Source organism: Colossoma macropomum, unplaced genomic scaffold (genome assembly GCF_904425465.1).
Source record: "Colossoma macropomum unplaced genomic scaffold, Colossoma_macropomum, whole genome shotgun sequence".
Lineage (NCBI taxonomy): Eukaryota > Metazoa > Chordata > Actinopteri > Characiformes > Serrasalmidae > Colossoma > Colossoma macropomum.
In genome coordinates, this window is record NW_023494799.1 from 21,664,421 (window position 1) to 21,681,302 (window position 16,882).

The 16,882-nt window shown below is 37.0% G+C and overlaps 2 protein-coding genes across 2 annotated transcripts in view; one reads left to right on the forward strand and one right to left on the reverse strand.

Moving 5' to 3' along the window:
- Positions 1-857: 857 nt before the first annotated feature.
- LOC118819013 (toll interacting protein) lies at positions 858-12,750 on the forward strand. Its single transcript, XM_036586606.1, has 6 exons — positions 858-988; positions 4,688-4,837; positions 5,647-5,829; positions 6,149-6,301; positions 9,170-9,260; positions 11,922-12,750. Exons 1-6 carry the CDS (start codon positions 956-958, stop codon positions 12,140-12,142), a joined length of 831 nt encoding a protein of 276 aa, XP_036442499.1. The 5' UTR covers positions 858-955; the 3' UTR covers positions 12,143-12,750.
- Positions 12,751-16,279: 3,529 nt separating this feature from the next.
- LOC118819331 (mucin-2) overlaps positions 16,280-16,882 on the reverse strand; it is a 34,439-nt gene continuing 33,836 nt past the window's right edge. The window contains 1 exon segment of the mRNA XM_036587070.1: positions 16,280-16,488. Within this exon segment, the coding sequence (XP_036442963.1) occupies positions 16,299-16,488 (190 nt within the window). The 3' untranslated portion in view covers positions 16,280-16,298.

Here is a 16,882-nt window from a genome sequence, read left to right on the forward strand (position 1 = left end):
ATTTCGAATTTTTGATAGTATTTTTTAAACGTGATTCTGGTCCAATTTATCAGATTAACAGATAAAATAAATATTGTGTCATATTGTGTATCATAAAAACTTCTTTGAAGTGTTATTACATATTACATTTCTGTATCGCCCACCTCAAACCAAAGGTCATAAAATGTCAAGACCTGTTCTAAAACTGGTTTACGAGTAATGATTATATGATAATGAGCCCAGTACAATGACGTAGATGTACTACACGCGGTGGGTCATCTGTGGGAGTGGGACAAGTCAGACTTGTAAATGCCAGAAGGCTGAGTATGTGTAAAGGTAACACTGCAAGTTCTGAGTGCTTTGTGAATGTCGTGAAAGTAAAGGATGCGTACTGACTGTTGCAGTTCTACCCTGTGACCAAAATACACTTGACTTGAAGGGGAATTCCAAATTTTTTTAATTCCTGCATAATTCAGTGTTTGAGATGTACGCTAAGTCATTCAGAGACTTAGATTTCTTTACAGTGGTGGTGATGGAAACCAGGGGTCACCATGTGTTTTGGTGTGAAATGCTTTGTTCTAGAGAACCTTACAGTCAGAATTGTTCACAGTGGTGGTGATAGGAACCAGACGTGCACCTCTAAAATGTCCCTCACAGCAGGATATTAAATGAAATGGTTATGAATACACTACCTGGTGTCTGATATATTGTTTTATGATATTATGAAATTGTATTTCTTTACAATTCACACCAAACCCCCCTCAATCGCTCTGTTTGCATTTAACATTAGTGTAATGCCTCTTTAGGGGCAGTAGGGGGCAGTAATAGACAGTAGATGAGCAGCAGAGTGCAGTAAGGGACAACAGAGGGCAGTAGAGGTTTCCACCCCGCGGTTTACGCATAAAAGAAGATCTCGACTGTTTACCTAAATCGGATCACTTGTTCTGAACCCTAATTCTCTCAATCTTCAACTAAAATGGCTACGACAATTAGCACTCAGCGCGGACAGGTGAGGAAATCTGCTTTACATCTGTATTAGCCACGCAAACAATGCTGACACACAAGGAATAACGTAAATGTGGTTAAATAAGCTGATGTCAGCTAGCGTTACGAAGCTGAAGTTGGCTTCCTGTTCGTATTTTTCCGTTCCACCTTAAATGTTGCCGTAGTTACATTGTGGCGCCTGACTCGCCAGAATGTAACTGCTGCACCATTTAAGGTGGAACTGGACAATTGGAACAGGAAGCTGTACGAATAGCAAGAGTTGGCTCATTTGAGCGACGACAACAGAATGAAATTACACGATTATTGTCACGGCTAACAAAATTCTGACTCCAATTACTAAATAAGTGTTTGTGTTGAAGGTAAAAAATGCACACTTCATGTTTGTAAAGGGTGTCATGGTGTCATTTTGTACACTTTTATGTGTCGTGTATACTAATGCCAACAGACTAGCCAGTCCTAGAGTCCAAAATTGGCCGCTCCAAAATAAGTATAAACCATTTTATAGTGAAGATTTCACTCAGTCATGTCCTTGGTCTTTATGTTAGCTGTTTTGATGTGTAATGATGATAAATACTCATAAAAGAATCATAATCTAACAATAACTAAGCTAAAGCTGCCGTTCATGGGCGGATTATGCGGTTCTTCGCCCTGCTGCTGTTGGGCAAAAACGGAATCTTTTCAGCTACGCTCTTAAAAAAGGGACTTCAAGGGTTCTAAGGTAAAGAAAATGGTTCTCTATATAATAATGAACACTCAAAGAACTATGTGCATGATTATAGGGTTCTTTGCAACTTGAAAGGGTGATCATATTGAGGTAGAATATGGTATATGTGGTTCTGTATAGCACCAAAAAGAGTTGTTCTGTTGTTACGATGTTAAGCTTTCTACAATGGAAGAATCCTTTTCAAAAAAGGTTCTATATAGAACCATATATACCACATTTTACCTCAATTTGACGAACCCTTTCATGATGCAAAGAACCCTTTAATCATGCAAAGGGTTCTTTGAGTGTTCATGGTTCTATATAGAACCATTTTCTTTACTAAAGAACCCTTGAAAAAACTTTTTTTTTTTTGAGAGTGTAGGCTGGACAGTATGACAACCTATTGTTATCATGCTAAATTATGTTGCGTTATATCACAGTATGCCTCTCTAAGTGCTGCATAGGAGGAAAAATGTTACAAATAACTGCATTCATAGCTATTGATGGTATTTTTTTAAAGTTGGCACTACTGTCTGCTCCAACTTATCAGACACACCAAACCACTCTGAACAATTTAGTTTACATCTTAACTGTTTAATAATGAAAATTTTGAGAATTCCCCTTTGAAAGGTACTAAACAGCTGCATGTTTTATAACGGAGAAAGCATAATTATTAATTAGTTCTGTTTAAGCGCTTTGTGAGAAACTTTGAATAAAAATCATTGTAACTCTCAGAATTAGATAGTACTCTTTAAAATGTGGCACTGCTAACTTTTCCAATTTATTAAAACCCCAGAAAAAATAAGTATCTTGACATCATGTATCATGAAAACTTCTTGAAGTGTTGTGATATATTTTTGCCGTGTCACGCATCTCTATTATATACAGAGCCGTGCATGTACAGCTATGAAAATGATCTTAAATAATCTTAAGAATAAACCACAGAAAGTTCAAATCTGTATGTTCTCTTTTTTTCTATTCTTAATTTAACCAGCAATAATCTGTGATAATATTTTCTTTTTTAATTTTTATTTGAATGATGAGGAGCATTTTAGAATTACAGAAACATAAAATGTCATTTAAAAAACGTCCATGGTCGGGGATGGTGTGGGCAGTATGACAGTATTTTATTTTTATCATGATAAACAGTGTTGCAATAGGCTTTTCTGAGTGTATTGTGTATATGGTCAGTACTTAAATGATTCTGACTAACTAACACTGATGTGTTCTGTTTCGTTGTATTCAGTGCAGAACAAGGTGTAAAATGTTGAATAATAATTATATTTTTTATAAGTATATTAATCATTTCAACAGTATTTATGTAACGGTGACACTGCTGGGGCTTTTTATCTATATTCATTTATCAAAGCCATCTGTTTCAGTTATGAAAAATATGTTGATAAGTATCGTGTATCGTGAAAACATTTTAAAGTATCATGATACTGTATTTTTGCCATATCACCCACCCCTAGTCAGTAAAACCTCTGTTTAGTTGAATCTCTTTTTATATGTCTGATATACGTTTCGCTAAAATACAGACAGTTTCCTGTGTCACAAAATTATTCCAGAGGTGTTACTCATGAAATGTTAAATTTGAAATAGAGTAACAACATTGATGTACAATTAGTCATTTCCTCCATACAGTGTGACTTTGAATCTGAAGTGTCACTGCGCTCTATTTTTTTATTTTACAAAGCTTAAATTTTGGTAATTATGTCAGTGGTGTTACTACTTGTGGAATGACTATTGAATGCTGATTATATTCATATAGAACATGTTAATGCCTGTTATATTGAAACGTTGGTTCAGACCTAGATACAAGCTTTGGGGTGAAAACCCATGACATGTTGTAGTCAGTGGCTCTCCTTGCTTTTCCTGTCTAAACTAAGCTCCCTAATCTCTCCACTGATTAATCTCTCTTTTCCTTGTCTTTTTAGAGTTTAGAGCTGCTTTGTAATCAGTTCTGCCCCCTTTAAGCCTTCATCGTTGGTCACGGACCAACTTCTGACCACATGACCACAGTCTGGATATTTCTGGTTGGCAGATTGTTCTGAATAGTGGTTCTTTTTTTAGCTCATTATTTAGGCATCCTTTTAGAATTTAACACCTGTAATAAGTAAAAACATTTTGTAACATTTTTAAAGTCAATTTAATTATAAAGGGGAGTTCCACCAATTAGCAAAAGTTTTGCACAGTACTATGACATTAACAGCCTCATTCAGAGCATTTAGATGTAAAGTGGTGCATTGTAAAGAATGTAGAGTTCATTTATAATGGTGGTGATAGGAACCAGGGATCTCAGTGTACAACACAAATATAGACTTTTTATTTACTATCCAGAAGCACCAGTGAACCTACACTTGGCTTCTTTCTAAGTTGTATATGGAATGTTGGTGATTGTAACCTTTAAAAATGTACATATAGTTTAAATAGGATATAAGACAATATAATATAAATATACATCAGCATATTTGTTTCAGACATCAGGCAGCATCTTCATAACCATTTCATGTAATAACTTTCTGTTTGGGAACTTTTAGAGGTGGATGTCTGGTTCCTATCACCACCACTGTGAACAATAAGGGTTAAATTTATATCAAATGCAATAAAAAACATTTCTTACGCTCTAGATTAAGCCATAAAAACATTGATTAAATGGTAAGAGTAAAGAGTCAGTGTCCCTCCCTATGTTAATTTATCAAGAACACACCAAACCATTCTGATTGATTTTGTTTGCATGCAGAAGTTTTGATAAGTGGGTGGAATTCCACCTTTAAGGACCTGCAGGAGCCATCATTAGGTGTTAGTTCAGGAAATATAACATTCATTCATTGTTAAGAAGTAGCCCAAAAGATTTATCTGTTTGCCTGTGCTGCAAATTTTAACTTCCTACGTTGCTTATCTGGGTAGATTGGTCGGGGGTCATGGCATGGCAGCAGTACAGGAACATCAGAACATGGAGAAATGTGCATTTTCAGAAATTGAGTCTTCTGTGTGCAGGTGTACATTGGGGAGTTGCCCCAGGACTTCCTAAGGATCACCCCCACCCAGCAGCAGCAGCAGGTACAGATGGACGCTCAGGCTGCCAGGCAGCTCCAGTACGGCGGCTCCATCGGAACAGTGGGCAGACTCACTATCACTGTGGTCCAGGTACTGTGGTGGAAGTGTGTATGAACAGGGGTCAGCAGTATGCTGTCATGCAAAAGAAATAGGCTAAGCCCAAAATATTTATTTGTTTATTTATTCATTTTTTTAAGCTTTTATTAAAGTATTTGTCATTTCAAGTCAAATTACATCTGAATATCTGACCCCTTCCCTAAACTTTCCACCATTTCAAAACATAAAACGTCAGCCCAGAATGGCATTATTGCAAAATTTACAACTGTTCCATATTTTACAGATGCAATCATGAAACGTGATTCACTTTTATATTAAAATTAATAATAGAAAAAATTGAGCAGAATAATAACAATTATGATGCTGTTCCAAGCCCAAAATATAATATTTTTTACCAGTGGTTTTGGCTGGTCAGAGTCCAGATTTAAACCCTATAAAGAATATATGGTCTCTCCTTAAACAAAAACAGTTTGGCAGTGTTTTTCAGCTGTTTGAAGCTCTCAATATTGGAACTATATTGACCCTTCTTTCTGTAAAAGGCTGTCTTTTACGTTTAAAGAAGTCAAAGGGATAAGCTCTCCCACACTAACTTACTTTGTGTTTTTAAAATTATTTCTAATTTGCATAGAAATTATTTGTTGTCAAGACCTTTTTTGCTCAGGAGTGTGTTTTCGCCATTCTTGATCTGTTCAGATGGAATGTAGTGAAAGGTGACTTTGTTTTGCATTAACAGCAGTGGTCAGTCTTGAATTAAGTGATTTTGCATGCAAGTTTTGCTGGAAGATATTGATGTAATTCAAAATCACAAATGGCTGTTAATATGCTTTATTATTGTTTTCCAGGCAATGCTTGCTAAGAACTATGGGATGACCCGCATGGACCCCTACTGCAGGATCCGCCTCGGGTACGCTGTATACGAAACCCCCACCGCTCACAACGGAGCAAAAAATCCTCGCTGGAACAAAGTTATTCAGTGCACCGTCCCTCCAGGAGTGGACTCCTTCTACCTGGAGATTTTTGATGAGGTTTGTACTGTGATCAATAACCAAGTGTAATTATTCATAATGTATTACTATCTAAGTTGCCCTTTTTTATGTTCTTCATATGCTTTACTTGATTTTGTAAATTCCTCGTGTGTTCAGTGCTTGGGGAGATGCTCCCTTCATTCTTTTTTTCCCCTCCCTTGTTTTTTGATTGCTAATTTATTCTTTTGTCCCCAAAAAAATAACCAAAATACAAAAACTGTGACACCAGAGTTTGGCCTGAGTGTCTAATGTCTTTGCTGCACAAAATAACAGAAACGTCATTACAAATTTGACTATGTTTTCCTGTGGTGTTTTTCAGAGGGCGTTCTCCATGGATGACCGCATAGCATGGACACATGTGACCATCCCTGAAAGCTTGCGAGAGGGCACTGTGGTGGACGAGTGGTACAGCCTGAGCGGCAGACAGGGCGATGATAAAGAGGGCATGATTAATCTCATCATGTCCTTCGCTGTGAGTCTGAGCTTTTGGAGTGATGTTTACACACAAATTATGGCCAATTAAAGCCAGGGTTAAGATGGGGTTACACTGCATGACTTTTACCCCCAGTTTTTCAGATTCTCAGTCTGCAGATTTTTGGTCTGTCGGAGTCTATATAGAACCATTTCTTTACTAAAAAAAAAAAACTTGAAAAAATGTGTTTTTTAAGAGTGCTGTGTTTACTGGTCAGCAACTCATCCTGAACGGTCTCATGCAGCCAATGAAAACTGAGAGCACGAAAGAAGAAAACACAGCGAGTTAGAAACAGAAAATGCACTCGTGTGGTGTAGCTTTTTCATGAACTGACTTTAAGGCATGAGCACTTGTGTGCTCAAAGCCCCAAAACTATTAAACTGGTCAAATTTTTACATCTATGAGCCTCACTTAAATGTGCTTACTTGTTACTTTTTTACTGTGTCAGCGCAAATGGCAGAGGGAACAGCAGCATCAGCAGCAGCTGCTCCATGTTTGTTTATTTGCATCTCCTAGTAACAGGAGAACGTGTGAGTTTGCACAAGCTCGGTAGGTTTGGTTTGGTTTAACAACAGCTAAAAAGTTGAATATTGTGTGATCCCTGATATTTCAGTCGCCCAGATAGTCTACAGAAACTAGTTGGATAGTGGGAGATACCCTGTGTTTTAAAACCTGTTAGAACTCTAAAAGTTCTGTAGTGTGTCCAAGCCTTGAGCAGCTTATACTGAGACTTTTATTTGAACATTTTATGACATTGAAGTCATATAAGTTGGACATCCCTGCTTAAATTACTTAAACTTCATGTAATATATTGGAGGAGAAAGAAAAACTGAAATAGCACACAAAGTTTAGGCACCCCTTCAGTTGATCTACTAGTGTTATTTATTGTTTTATTTTTTAGTAAGGGCTCAGAGCTTATTTGACTCATTAGGTTTGATCCAGGTCAGGTGTGGACAATTCCAGAGTGTAACAAATTATGTGGCCCTTCAGTCCTCTCAGGGTGTTGTGCTTACACTCAGTACCCATAGGCTCCTCAGGAATCTCACTGTGTATCAAACTAAAAACATACTGTAAATAATATCCAAAATGCTGTTAAGAAATATAAGTTAAGGAGAACTGTTAAACAAAGTCATATCTGTCAAGTACCTACAGCAAGATTTTGCTGGCCCACTTCAGCAGATGGACAAACATCATCTACATGTCATCCGAAGTTAACTTTAACTGTGGTCTCAAAAGTCAACATCTGAAGTGTGCAACACAAAACTTACACCAGAAACCTTCTGAAATCAAAAACAAAATTTTAATTCTGGCTACAATCGCCAAAAGAGCAGCATTTGATGAAAAGAACACCTTGCCAACTGTTTAGCATGAGGTGAATCTGTAATGATTTGGAGCTGTGTGGCTGCCAGTGGCACAGGAAAGTTTGTGGTGGTAGAGGAAAGAAAGAATTCTACTAAATATTGTCAAATCCTGGAAGTTAATGTCCCACAATCCATGATTAAACTGAAGATGAAAAGAGTCCATGTATTACAAAAAGACAGATCCATGATCTGCATAAAAATTAAGTTGTACTACTTAATTTTTAAAAATTAAGTTGTACTACTAAATGAAAGTTTGAGATTTTGAAAGGGCCTTCGCCTGTGGGAGGCAAATCCAGCCAAAAAAGAAATTAAAATTAAAACAGTAAAATGTAAATGGAAACGTCTTTTTGCCATTTGTTTTTCCAAACATCTGCGCAAATATCCTGACCAAATTGAAAATGAAATGAAATACCTACATTTGCAATTTCATTTTTCACATCAGCATGAGTAATTTGTGACAAAAATAAAAATAAATTTAAAACAGCTATTTGTCATTTCATTTTGGTTGTTATTCTTGTATTTCATGGCCAAATCTAAAATGAAAAAAACTAATAGAGAAAAGTAAGTCCACACTTCACTTTGGCTTTGGCTTCTCTTCATTAAATGGAGAATACATGTCAAAACTCAAAATCAAGATGCAGCGTTCTTATTTCTTTTTCATAGCAATAGGCAAAATTAAAATGAAAATGCAAAATGGATAGATCAACAGCAATGTGACAGTTTGTAATTCAGTTTTTGGCATCAGGTGTCAGAATGAAAAGGCAAATGCAAACGAACATCAACGCCATGTGCTGGAGATTTACTTTTCATTTGCCACTTTGTGTTTTCGTTTTCAAACTGACCAACATGCAAATGTTAATTAGCACTAGGCGGGGCTATGGGGTACATTTTAGGACATCCTCAGACCTCCGGCTGAAAATGGCATCATTCCTCGGACTAAACAACTTAGAGTCTCGAGAAAAACCAGTCATTTCTCAGATCTCGTAAAACTGAACATCAGACCAAACGCTGTCAAGCCAAAATGTGTAATGGTATTGGAGATAATTGTTTCAAAAAATCATTGGCATCAGACAGATGTTTAGATTTTACTGATATTTTAAACAGATATTTGATGGTGTTATTTATTGAACTCCAGAAGAGCAGAATGTTTTGTGTCGATGGGCTACTATACTAAAATGTGTGTATTTTATTCAGTTTTTCATTTTACTCTGCATTTGTGGCCCTATGGAAATATATATTATTATATGTAAAATTTCTTGCCAGATAGATGTTGTTGTCCCAATTTCTATGTTTATGTATTGGCTTTATTATCAGCAGATATGTGCATGATTAGATATTAGCATCAGTTAAATGAGCGTTGATTTAATCATCATTAATAATAAACTTTGACAGTGCCGTGAAACGTGTTACGATGACATAACATGAGTTTCAATCAAAAGAACAAGGATTTAGTTTTAATTTTAATTTTAACTTCTCTTTTCCCCCTTTTCTTCTTCTATGCCTATAGTCTATGCCAGCAGGGATGATGATGGCATCTCAGCCGGTGGTTCTTATGCCCACTGTATACCAGCAGGGGGTCGGCTATGTGCCCATAGCAGGTGCGTACGCTTTCATAATACACATTCTCAAGTGTTATTTTGACATTTTAATCTTGCTGACCAGTATTAGAACAGGAGGAAGTATTTATACCTTCTAGTAATTAGTAAGAACCTCACTTTCAAAAAAGTTAGGACAGTATGTGAAAATACTAATGAAACCAGAAACTGTGTTTTATGAATGTTATACATGGTGTTTGATCTGTAATAAATAAAAACCATGACATTTAATGTTTTTTTTTAAATATACGCACATTCCAAATGTGATGCCTGCAGCCATACAGGGCCTTCACTATTGTATTTTATACTTCATAATGCACGAGACACTTTCAGAAAGAGACAAGCAGACCAGTCTAGCAACCACACACTCAGCCATGCTGTTGTAACACATGCAGAAAGTTTCTTGGTGTTGTCATGTTGAGATAAGCATAGACATTCCTGAAAAAAGACAAATAGGTAGTAGTGTATGTTCTTTTGATATCTGTATATATCGTTTAATGTTAAAAGTGTCTTTAACAGAAAGTTACCCACTAATCCCCCCCTCACACCATGACAGATGCTGGCATTAGAACTTTGCTTCAGTAGCAATTTGAATAGTACTTTTATCTTTGGCTGAGAGAACACGGCATCTATTATTTCCATAAACAATCTGAAAGGTGGGCTCATCAGACCGCAGTACGTTGCCACTGAGCATCAGTCCATTTCAGATGAGCTCGAGCCCAGAGAAGTCGGCGGCGTTTCTGGACGTTGCTGATGTATGGTTTTCTTTGTGCATAATACAGTCTTAACTTGCATTTGTAGATGCAGCAACAAACAGTGTTTATTGAAAACAATTGTTTTCAGTTGTGGTTTTCAGCCTTGTCATTTAGACACAGATTTCTCTGGATTTCCTCCATCTTTTGATGTTATCATGCATCGTAGAGGATGAAATAGCTAAAGTCCTCGCAGTCGCTTGTTTAGGAACGTTATTTTTTTTAAACTGATTATTTGCTGTTGCAAAGTGCCAAGTCTCGACCCATCCTCACTCATAATGGCCCCTGTACTTTTGGGATGTGTTGCAGGTGTAAACTGTGAGTGTGTACTCACAAAAACATTAAAGTTAATAAGATAAAACATTACATATCTTGTCTGTGGACTCCACTTAGCAAGAGATAACAGCATAAAGAAAGTAACAAAGCTTTTCATTTAAACACGTGACAAAGTGGATTTTTCCAAATAATAACCGAAAACAGTGATTTATGTCACATACTGTCCCATTTTTTTTGGGAATTGAGGTTTGTATATTACTAGTACATTTCTACTGGTAGTACATTACCAGCAATAATACATGAATTCTGTATCTCATGTCAAATCATTCATCTGTTCTCATTCTGTACACAGACCTCTCCGCTTAAAATTCTTTGATTTTGGTTACACATTAACGAAAATTCTTGGATATAATTCCAGATTAAATATTTATTGCTGTGTGACATGGTTGGAAAAATATCTCCAGCAAGGGACAAATATGCACTATACACAGATCATTTACACCTGCGTGATACTTTGATAGATAAGGTGCACCAGGAAGAGGGAGAAAATCAACAATTCGTGACACATGGAACCACTAAAGACGTCTGCAGCATTTAAACAATGTTGTAGGAAGTGAGTTCGGACACATTTCACCCTTTAACTCAAATGTAATTATTCAGCCATGATAAGTATATGGCCTCCTTTAGTTTTAGCACTGGAGCTGCGAGGTTAATGTGGGTGAAAATAATGGCGAAAAGTTCTGGTTTTAAGGAGCTGCCGCTACCGTCTTAGCAATGTGACATACTATTTTCCATGTTAGTAGACTAAAGTATGTTATACAATGTCAGAAACCACATAATCAGGTCTATTACATATTACTTAAAAGGGGAATTCCACCAGTTGTTCAAAATATTTGCGTAATTCTATCACTGAGTTGTGAAGTGATTGAGTAATTTGGTGTGAAATAGTTCAGATTTCTTTACAGTGGTGATAGGAACCAGCAGTCGCCATGACTACAACACAAATATAGACATTTTATTTACCATCCAAAACCACCAGTGAACCTACACGAGTCTTCTGAGTTTTATATGGAATGTTGATGAAGGGGAAAATAGTTCCACCATGAATGGATTTTAATGCCAAAACTTTCTCAAAACTATCATAAAACAGTGTGTCAGGCAGTGTATTCATAATCATTTCATGTAATAACTTTCTGTGAGGGAGCTTTTAGAGGTGGACATCTGGTTCCTATCACCACTACTGTGAACAATTCTGACTCAGTAAGTTTCTCTAGAACGGAGCATTTCACACCAAACCACCCTAAACTTCTTTTAAATATTTACATCTTTTTAAATATGCAAAAACTTTGAAAAATTGGTGGAGTTCCCCTATAGCTCCACACGGTTTGAGGCAAGTATGTGATGCTTAAGCATATTTGAATGATGCTAATTGGTGGATTATAAGCTTCCACTGCTTGTTAGTTGCATTAGTCTTGTATGTCCAGTATAAGCTAAAAAAAGCAGACTTCATACACCTAACGTGTCTCATCTGATTGACTACATTTGAGAAGTTGAGGGGAAGCTGCGTACATTTGTTCAAACTTCCACTTTAAAAGTACGATACTTCTGAGCCCTCCTGGTTATTGTGCCGTTCCAGGTGTCCCGGGTGTCTACAATCAGGGTGTGGTGCCGATGGGAATGCCAGCAGTACCTGCTGCTGCCCCTCGCAGCGCCCCTTGCAGCGAGGAGGACCTGAAGGCCCTTCAGGACATGTTCCCCAACCTTGATCAGGAGGTGATCCGTACGGTGTTGGAGGCCCAGCAGGGCAACAAGGACGCTGCCATTAACTCTCTGCTGCAGATGGCTGAGGAGATGTAACCCCACCATCCACACCTCCCTCACCCTGTAAATACTCGCACTCAGGCCCACCAGCCCAACATCCGCAGACGTTCCCCACCAGTAGCAAAGTGTTTGCTTTTATATTGTTTGCAGAGATCTAAGTCTTCACGGCACAACAAACAGTGGACAGGATGTTTGACTGGATGCTTTTTTTGTTGCCATTTGTGAGCGAATGTGTATTCCGGCCGCGTTCTGTTTTGGCCCGCGGCTTTAGCCATGATTCCACTGAGATTTCTCCATTCAGTCTGATGTGTATATGTGTGTGTGTGTCTCCGTTTGTGTTATATGCTCTTATCTGTATAAAAATAGCTTGATTATATATATATATATAGCCTATATATATTTAATGGATTGTAAATTATTTTGAGAACAATGACAGAGATGTTAAAGTATGTCAGATTTTAGACAGGGTCTAATGTTGTGGGTTACAGGGGAAATGTGCAAATTTGTAATGATTTAATAGTTGAATGTTGAAACTTCTTTCAGCGTAGCTAAATAGCCATTCTGTATTGCTTGTTTCTCCACTGTATTGCTTGACCCACTGAAGTCTTAATGAGTATCTGTAATTAAACTGAAGACATGTGTGATATGTTGATTTCACATTTGTGAACAAGCTCCGAGCACGACTCCCCAAAACGGCTGCATCATTTCTGCATTTTCTGTTTAATTTTGACCTCTGTTTAGTGTAACTGTATGACATGAGGTCATAGTGCCTTGTTGGGAATCCCATAAGATGTTCACCCTTCATTCCAAAATTCACAGCTTGGGTACTCAAGAGTACCCAACTTTGATGATCCAGCTGAGTGAATGTGAGAGAGCTGGATAGTACACTCTTAACGTACTTCAGCAAAGACAATGGTTATGTATAGAAACATTAACACTTTGCATACATAAATGATTCTTTGCATGGTGAAATGGGTCTTCAGATTGATGGACAATGTGTTGTATATGGTTCTGCATAGCACCCAAAAGGGTTCTACTATTGTTACAATGTCAAGCTTGTAACCGAAGAGCCCTTTTTGGTGCTATATAGAACCATTTCCAAAAAGGTTTTGTATGGAAACATACACAACACATTGTCCATCAATCTGAAAAACCATTTCACCATGCAAAGAACCCTTTGAGCATGCAGATGTTGTTTGTGTTCATGGTTCTATATAGAACCACTGTCTTTACTAAAGAACCCTTGAAAAAACATATTGTTTAGAGTGTAGGGCTGCACAATATGGACAAATACCATAATGCAGTTATACTGCTGCATATTATAATTTGATTTTGCAGTATATTAAAAAGGTTACAGATTGACTAAAAGGATGTACCTGGATTCATCAAATCATTGTCAGAAATGTTTGTGGAACATCTGACTTTGATACTCAGCACACAATTAAATGTTTGTGAATAAATTAATAGCTAATTTGCATATTGCAGTCTTGGCAATATTTTGCCATATTTGTATTGCAGAAGCCAGTGTTGTGTTGTTGGTAGAGATAGAAAGACGTTCTGAATTGTTTCGTTTAAGGCCGTTTGGTTCTACCAGTTCTCCGCATGTGTTTGCAAATGTGAAATTGGTCCGTTGCAGAATGCCAAAGGTTTTATTAAAATAACTGATTTGTGTTGCAAATTTTGCTTTTATTTTAAATAATAATATTGGAGAGTTCCACACTTTTTCTCTGTATGTTTATTTATTTGATTAAGGTTTTTGATCTTGTACATGTTGCCATAATTCTCTCACACATTGACAGACCTGCACTCACATGCAGATGTTTTTGGTCAAATTATTTGGTTTTGTTGGTTTTCTAAGTGAAAATAAGTGAACACATCTCCTACAGAGACTCAATTCTGCACATTTTAACTTTGTGAACTTATTTTCACTCAGAAGATCAACAAAACAAGGAATTTGACCAGGAGGGGTTTAAGCTATTGCATATACTAGTGATGACCAAAAGTCTGAGACTGAAAATCTGGGATGTCTTTTCATTTAAACCTGCAAATGAACAATTGTAAGTTTTAGAATTTTGAAAAAATAAGGAGTGAAATGAAGAAGAAATATTGACGTTTCTGCTCTGGTTCTAGATCACTACACACATTTAAGCAAATTTGTGACATTGTGTTGAGATCTTTGTCCTAAAAGATCAGATTGCTGTTTAGTCTGATCTCTTCCAGTGAAGTTCGTGTTCAGATGACTCTTTTTTTTATTTGATCTGCTCATCAGATACACAAACCTGCAGGGTTCAAGCAGCTCAAAAGTACACGGCCATTAAAGCAAAATGCAGGCACACCACCAAATACCAAAAATTCAGAAATTCATGTTCACAATTCAAAGATTCTATTTTTTACTCAAATTGTTATGACATGAACATTCACCAACCGTTCTTACGAAGAAATTTCTTCTTTCGATGAAGATTCTGATGTTCACCAATGTTTTATTTGGGATTTGTTCTTAGGTAAGAACATAAAACCATAATTAGATGCCAGCCCTTTCACATCGTATGAATACTTCATGACTAATGGACCAATAGAAATGACCCAGAACCCCTTGTAATAGAATCTTTATTACATAAATCTCAAAATACATTTTGGAACCACTGTATATGATCTTTGAGGTTTGTTGAGATGGAATTTGGTCTTTGTGGTCAGCCTGCTAGCTAAAATATCTTTACTCAAAGTAAAGCATTCCAAGCTTTGTTACCAAGCAGACAACCAAACTGAAGGCCATGCATTTATGTCAGTTTCTCTCATTTTGTCAAAAAATAGACTGCACTTCTTTTTAATTGAGATTGCCACAGTTTAAAAGTTCAAGACTTGCTTCTAAATCTGAGGGTTAAAAGAACCACAGTGGATATTCTGCAGGGCAGACCTGTGAAGGTGAGATGTCACTTCAGTCTTTCAGAAGTCAGACTTTATTTCTGCTCAGCAGCAAATTTGAGATTGACAATAAAAGTTGCATTCTAGCTGGAGTTGTGTTTGTGTTACCATTGTGTTACCAATTAAATACAAGTTATTCTTTTTTTTGAAATCATTTTTAGCACAGTATTTTTTTGTGTTTAGTACATCACTCTTTACCTTTATTCCAGCTTCCATTCTTTTCAGGAGACTCGCTTTCAGTTTCTCAAAGAAATCTGCAGTGAGGTCTTGACAGCTATACATCCTTTCAGTCCCATAGCACTGAGGTGTCTTCTCACAGTGGAAGGATGGACAGAAACACCTGTGGATGTTTTCAGATCTGAAGCAGCTTGATTTTCTCCTCTCTCTCAAAGATGAAAGCTTTAAGTGCTGTTTATCTGAGGAGGGCAGTTTTGATGTCTATCAGGTCTTCCAGGTGGTTGTTAGGAGTTTCAATTTCTCTGTAGCTTTTAATCAGTTTTTGAAATCCAGTTTTTTCACTTATTTTCCTTTGACTTTCTCCTTCCATTACATCATTACAATGAATTATTTTGTATCTAATCTTTGTTAACCTTTTATCTTAAGCACTGAGCTTCATTGACACTATTTCCAAAAGCTAATATTGAAACTCCCAAAGGTCCAAAAGTGGTTTTAACACTTGGAAGTATTAAGTGATGTTGAGTGCTGACACCACAAGTGGGCGTGGCCTTTTGTCTTTATTCCCACTGTGTCTAATATTGACACAGATATTTACATGTATGATATTGGCTCCTCCAAATGAACCTGATTAGGCTTTAATATGGAAAGTTGTAGCAAACTGACAAAGAAAACACTATAATTTGTATTATAAACATTTTGAAAAGTGAGAAGTTTTGACAGTGTGTGTGAGACATAAAAAGTAAAAAAATAAACAAGGCAATTTTTATTTATTGCAACAGTTTATTGAGAACTAAGAGACAAGAATGAAGCTGTTGAAGTTATTCACATGCACATTTTAAAACACATCACACCAAAAGCCTTCTCAGATTCATCAAGAATGCCTGACAAGCCTTTAACACATTCTCACAATAATAATAATATTAATAACAATGTTTGATTTTTTAGTTTTTTGCATGCAGGTTTCAGGATAAGACATAAGAGGAGAAATGTTCACACTATTAGAGAGGAAAGTTAAAGTTTAGCATCATGCTGTCTGTAACAGTAGGTCAAAATGCATTCTGGCTGGTTAATGACATTCTAGCGGGCTCAGAGTTCACCGTCTCCTTCTGCGTCTCCCGGTGGACGGACAGTCTATCTTCTGGCAGCCGCAGGACTCGATGTAGACGTACGAGTAGCTGACCTTTGACCCATCAGGGCAGAGCAGCTCCACTTCTTTCTTGCTGGTGCTCTGCTCCTGGCAGCAAGAGCACGAGTGCATCAGAGAACTGGACTGTGCAGAGTACCTGCAGGGAAACAAGAAGGAAAAACTCAGTCCAACTGTATACAATCCTTAAAATCTCAGGCTTATCACAGACTAAAGCTTGTTTAGTAACTACAGGGGCTTCAGTGCAAACTGACTGAGCTATTCTTGGATTATAGAAGTGTGTAATAAAACTTTGGGTCTGCCAGTGGGCCCTAGCCATTGAAGGGGTTAACTCTGAGGAACATGCAGTCATGTGCAAAAGTTTGTGCACCCCCGGTGGTCCAAATTCCATGTGTTGTAGATCGTCTAAGTGTAAATAAGTGAACACATCCTCTACAGAGAACACACTTCTGCACATTTCAATGCACAGTTACTGTTAATTTGCTATATTTAACATACATTATGCATTAAAATTTGAAAAAAATGTCATACTT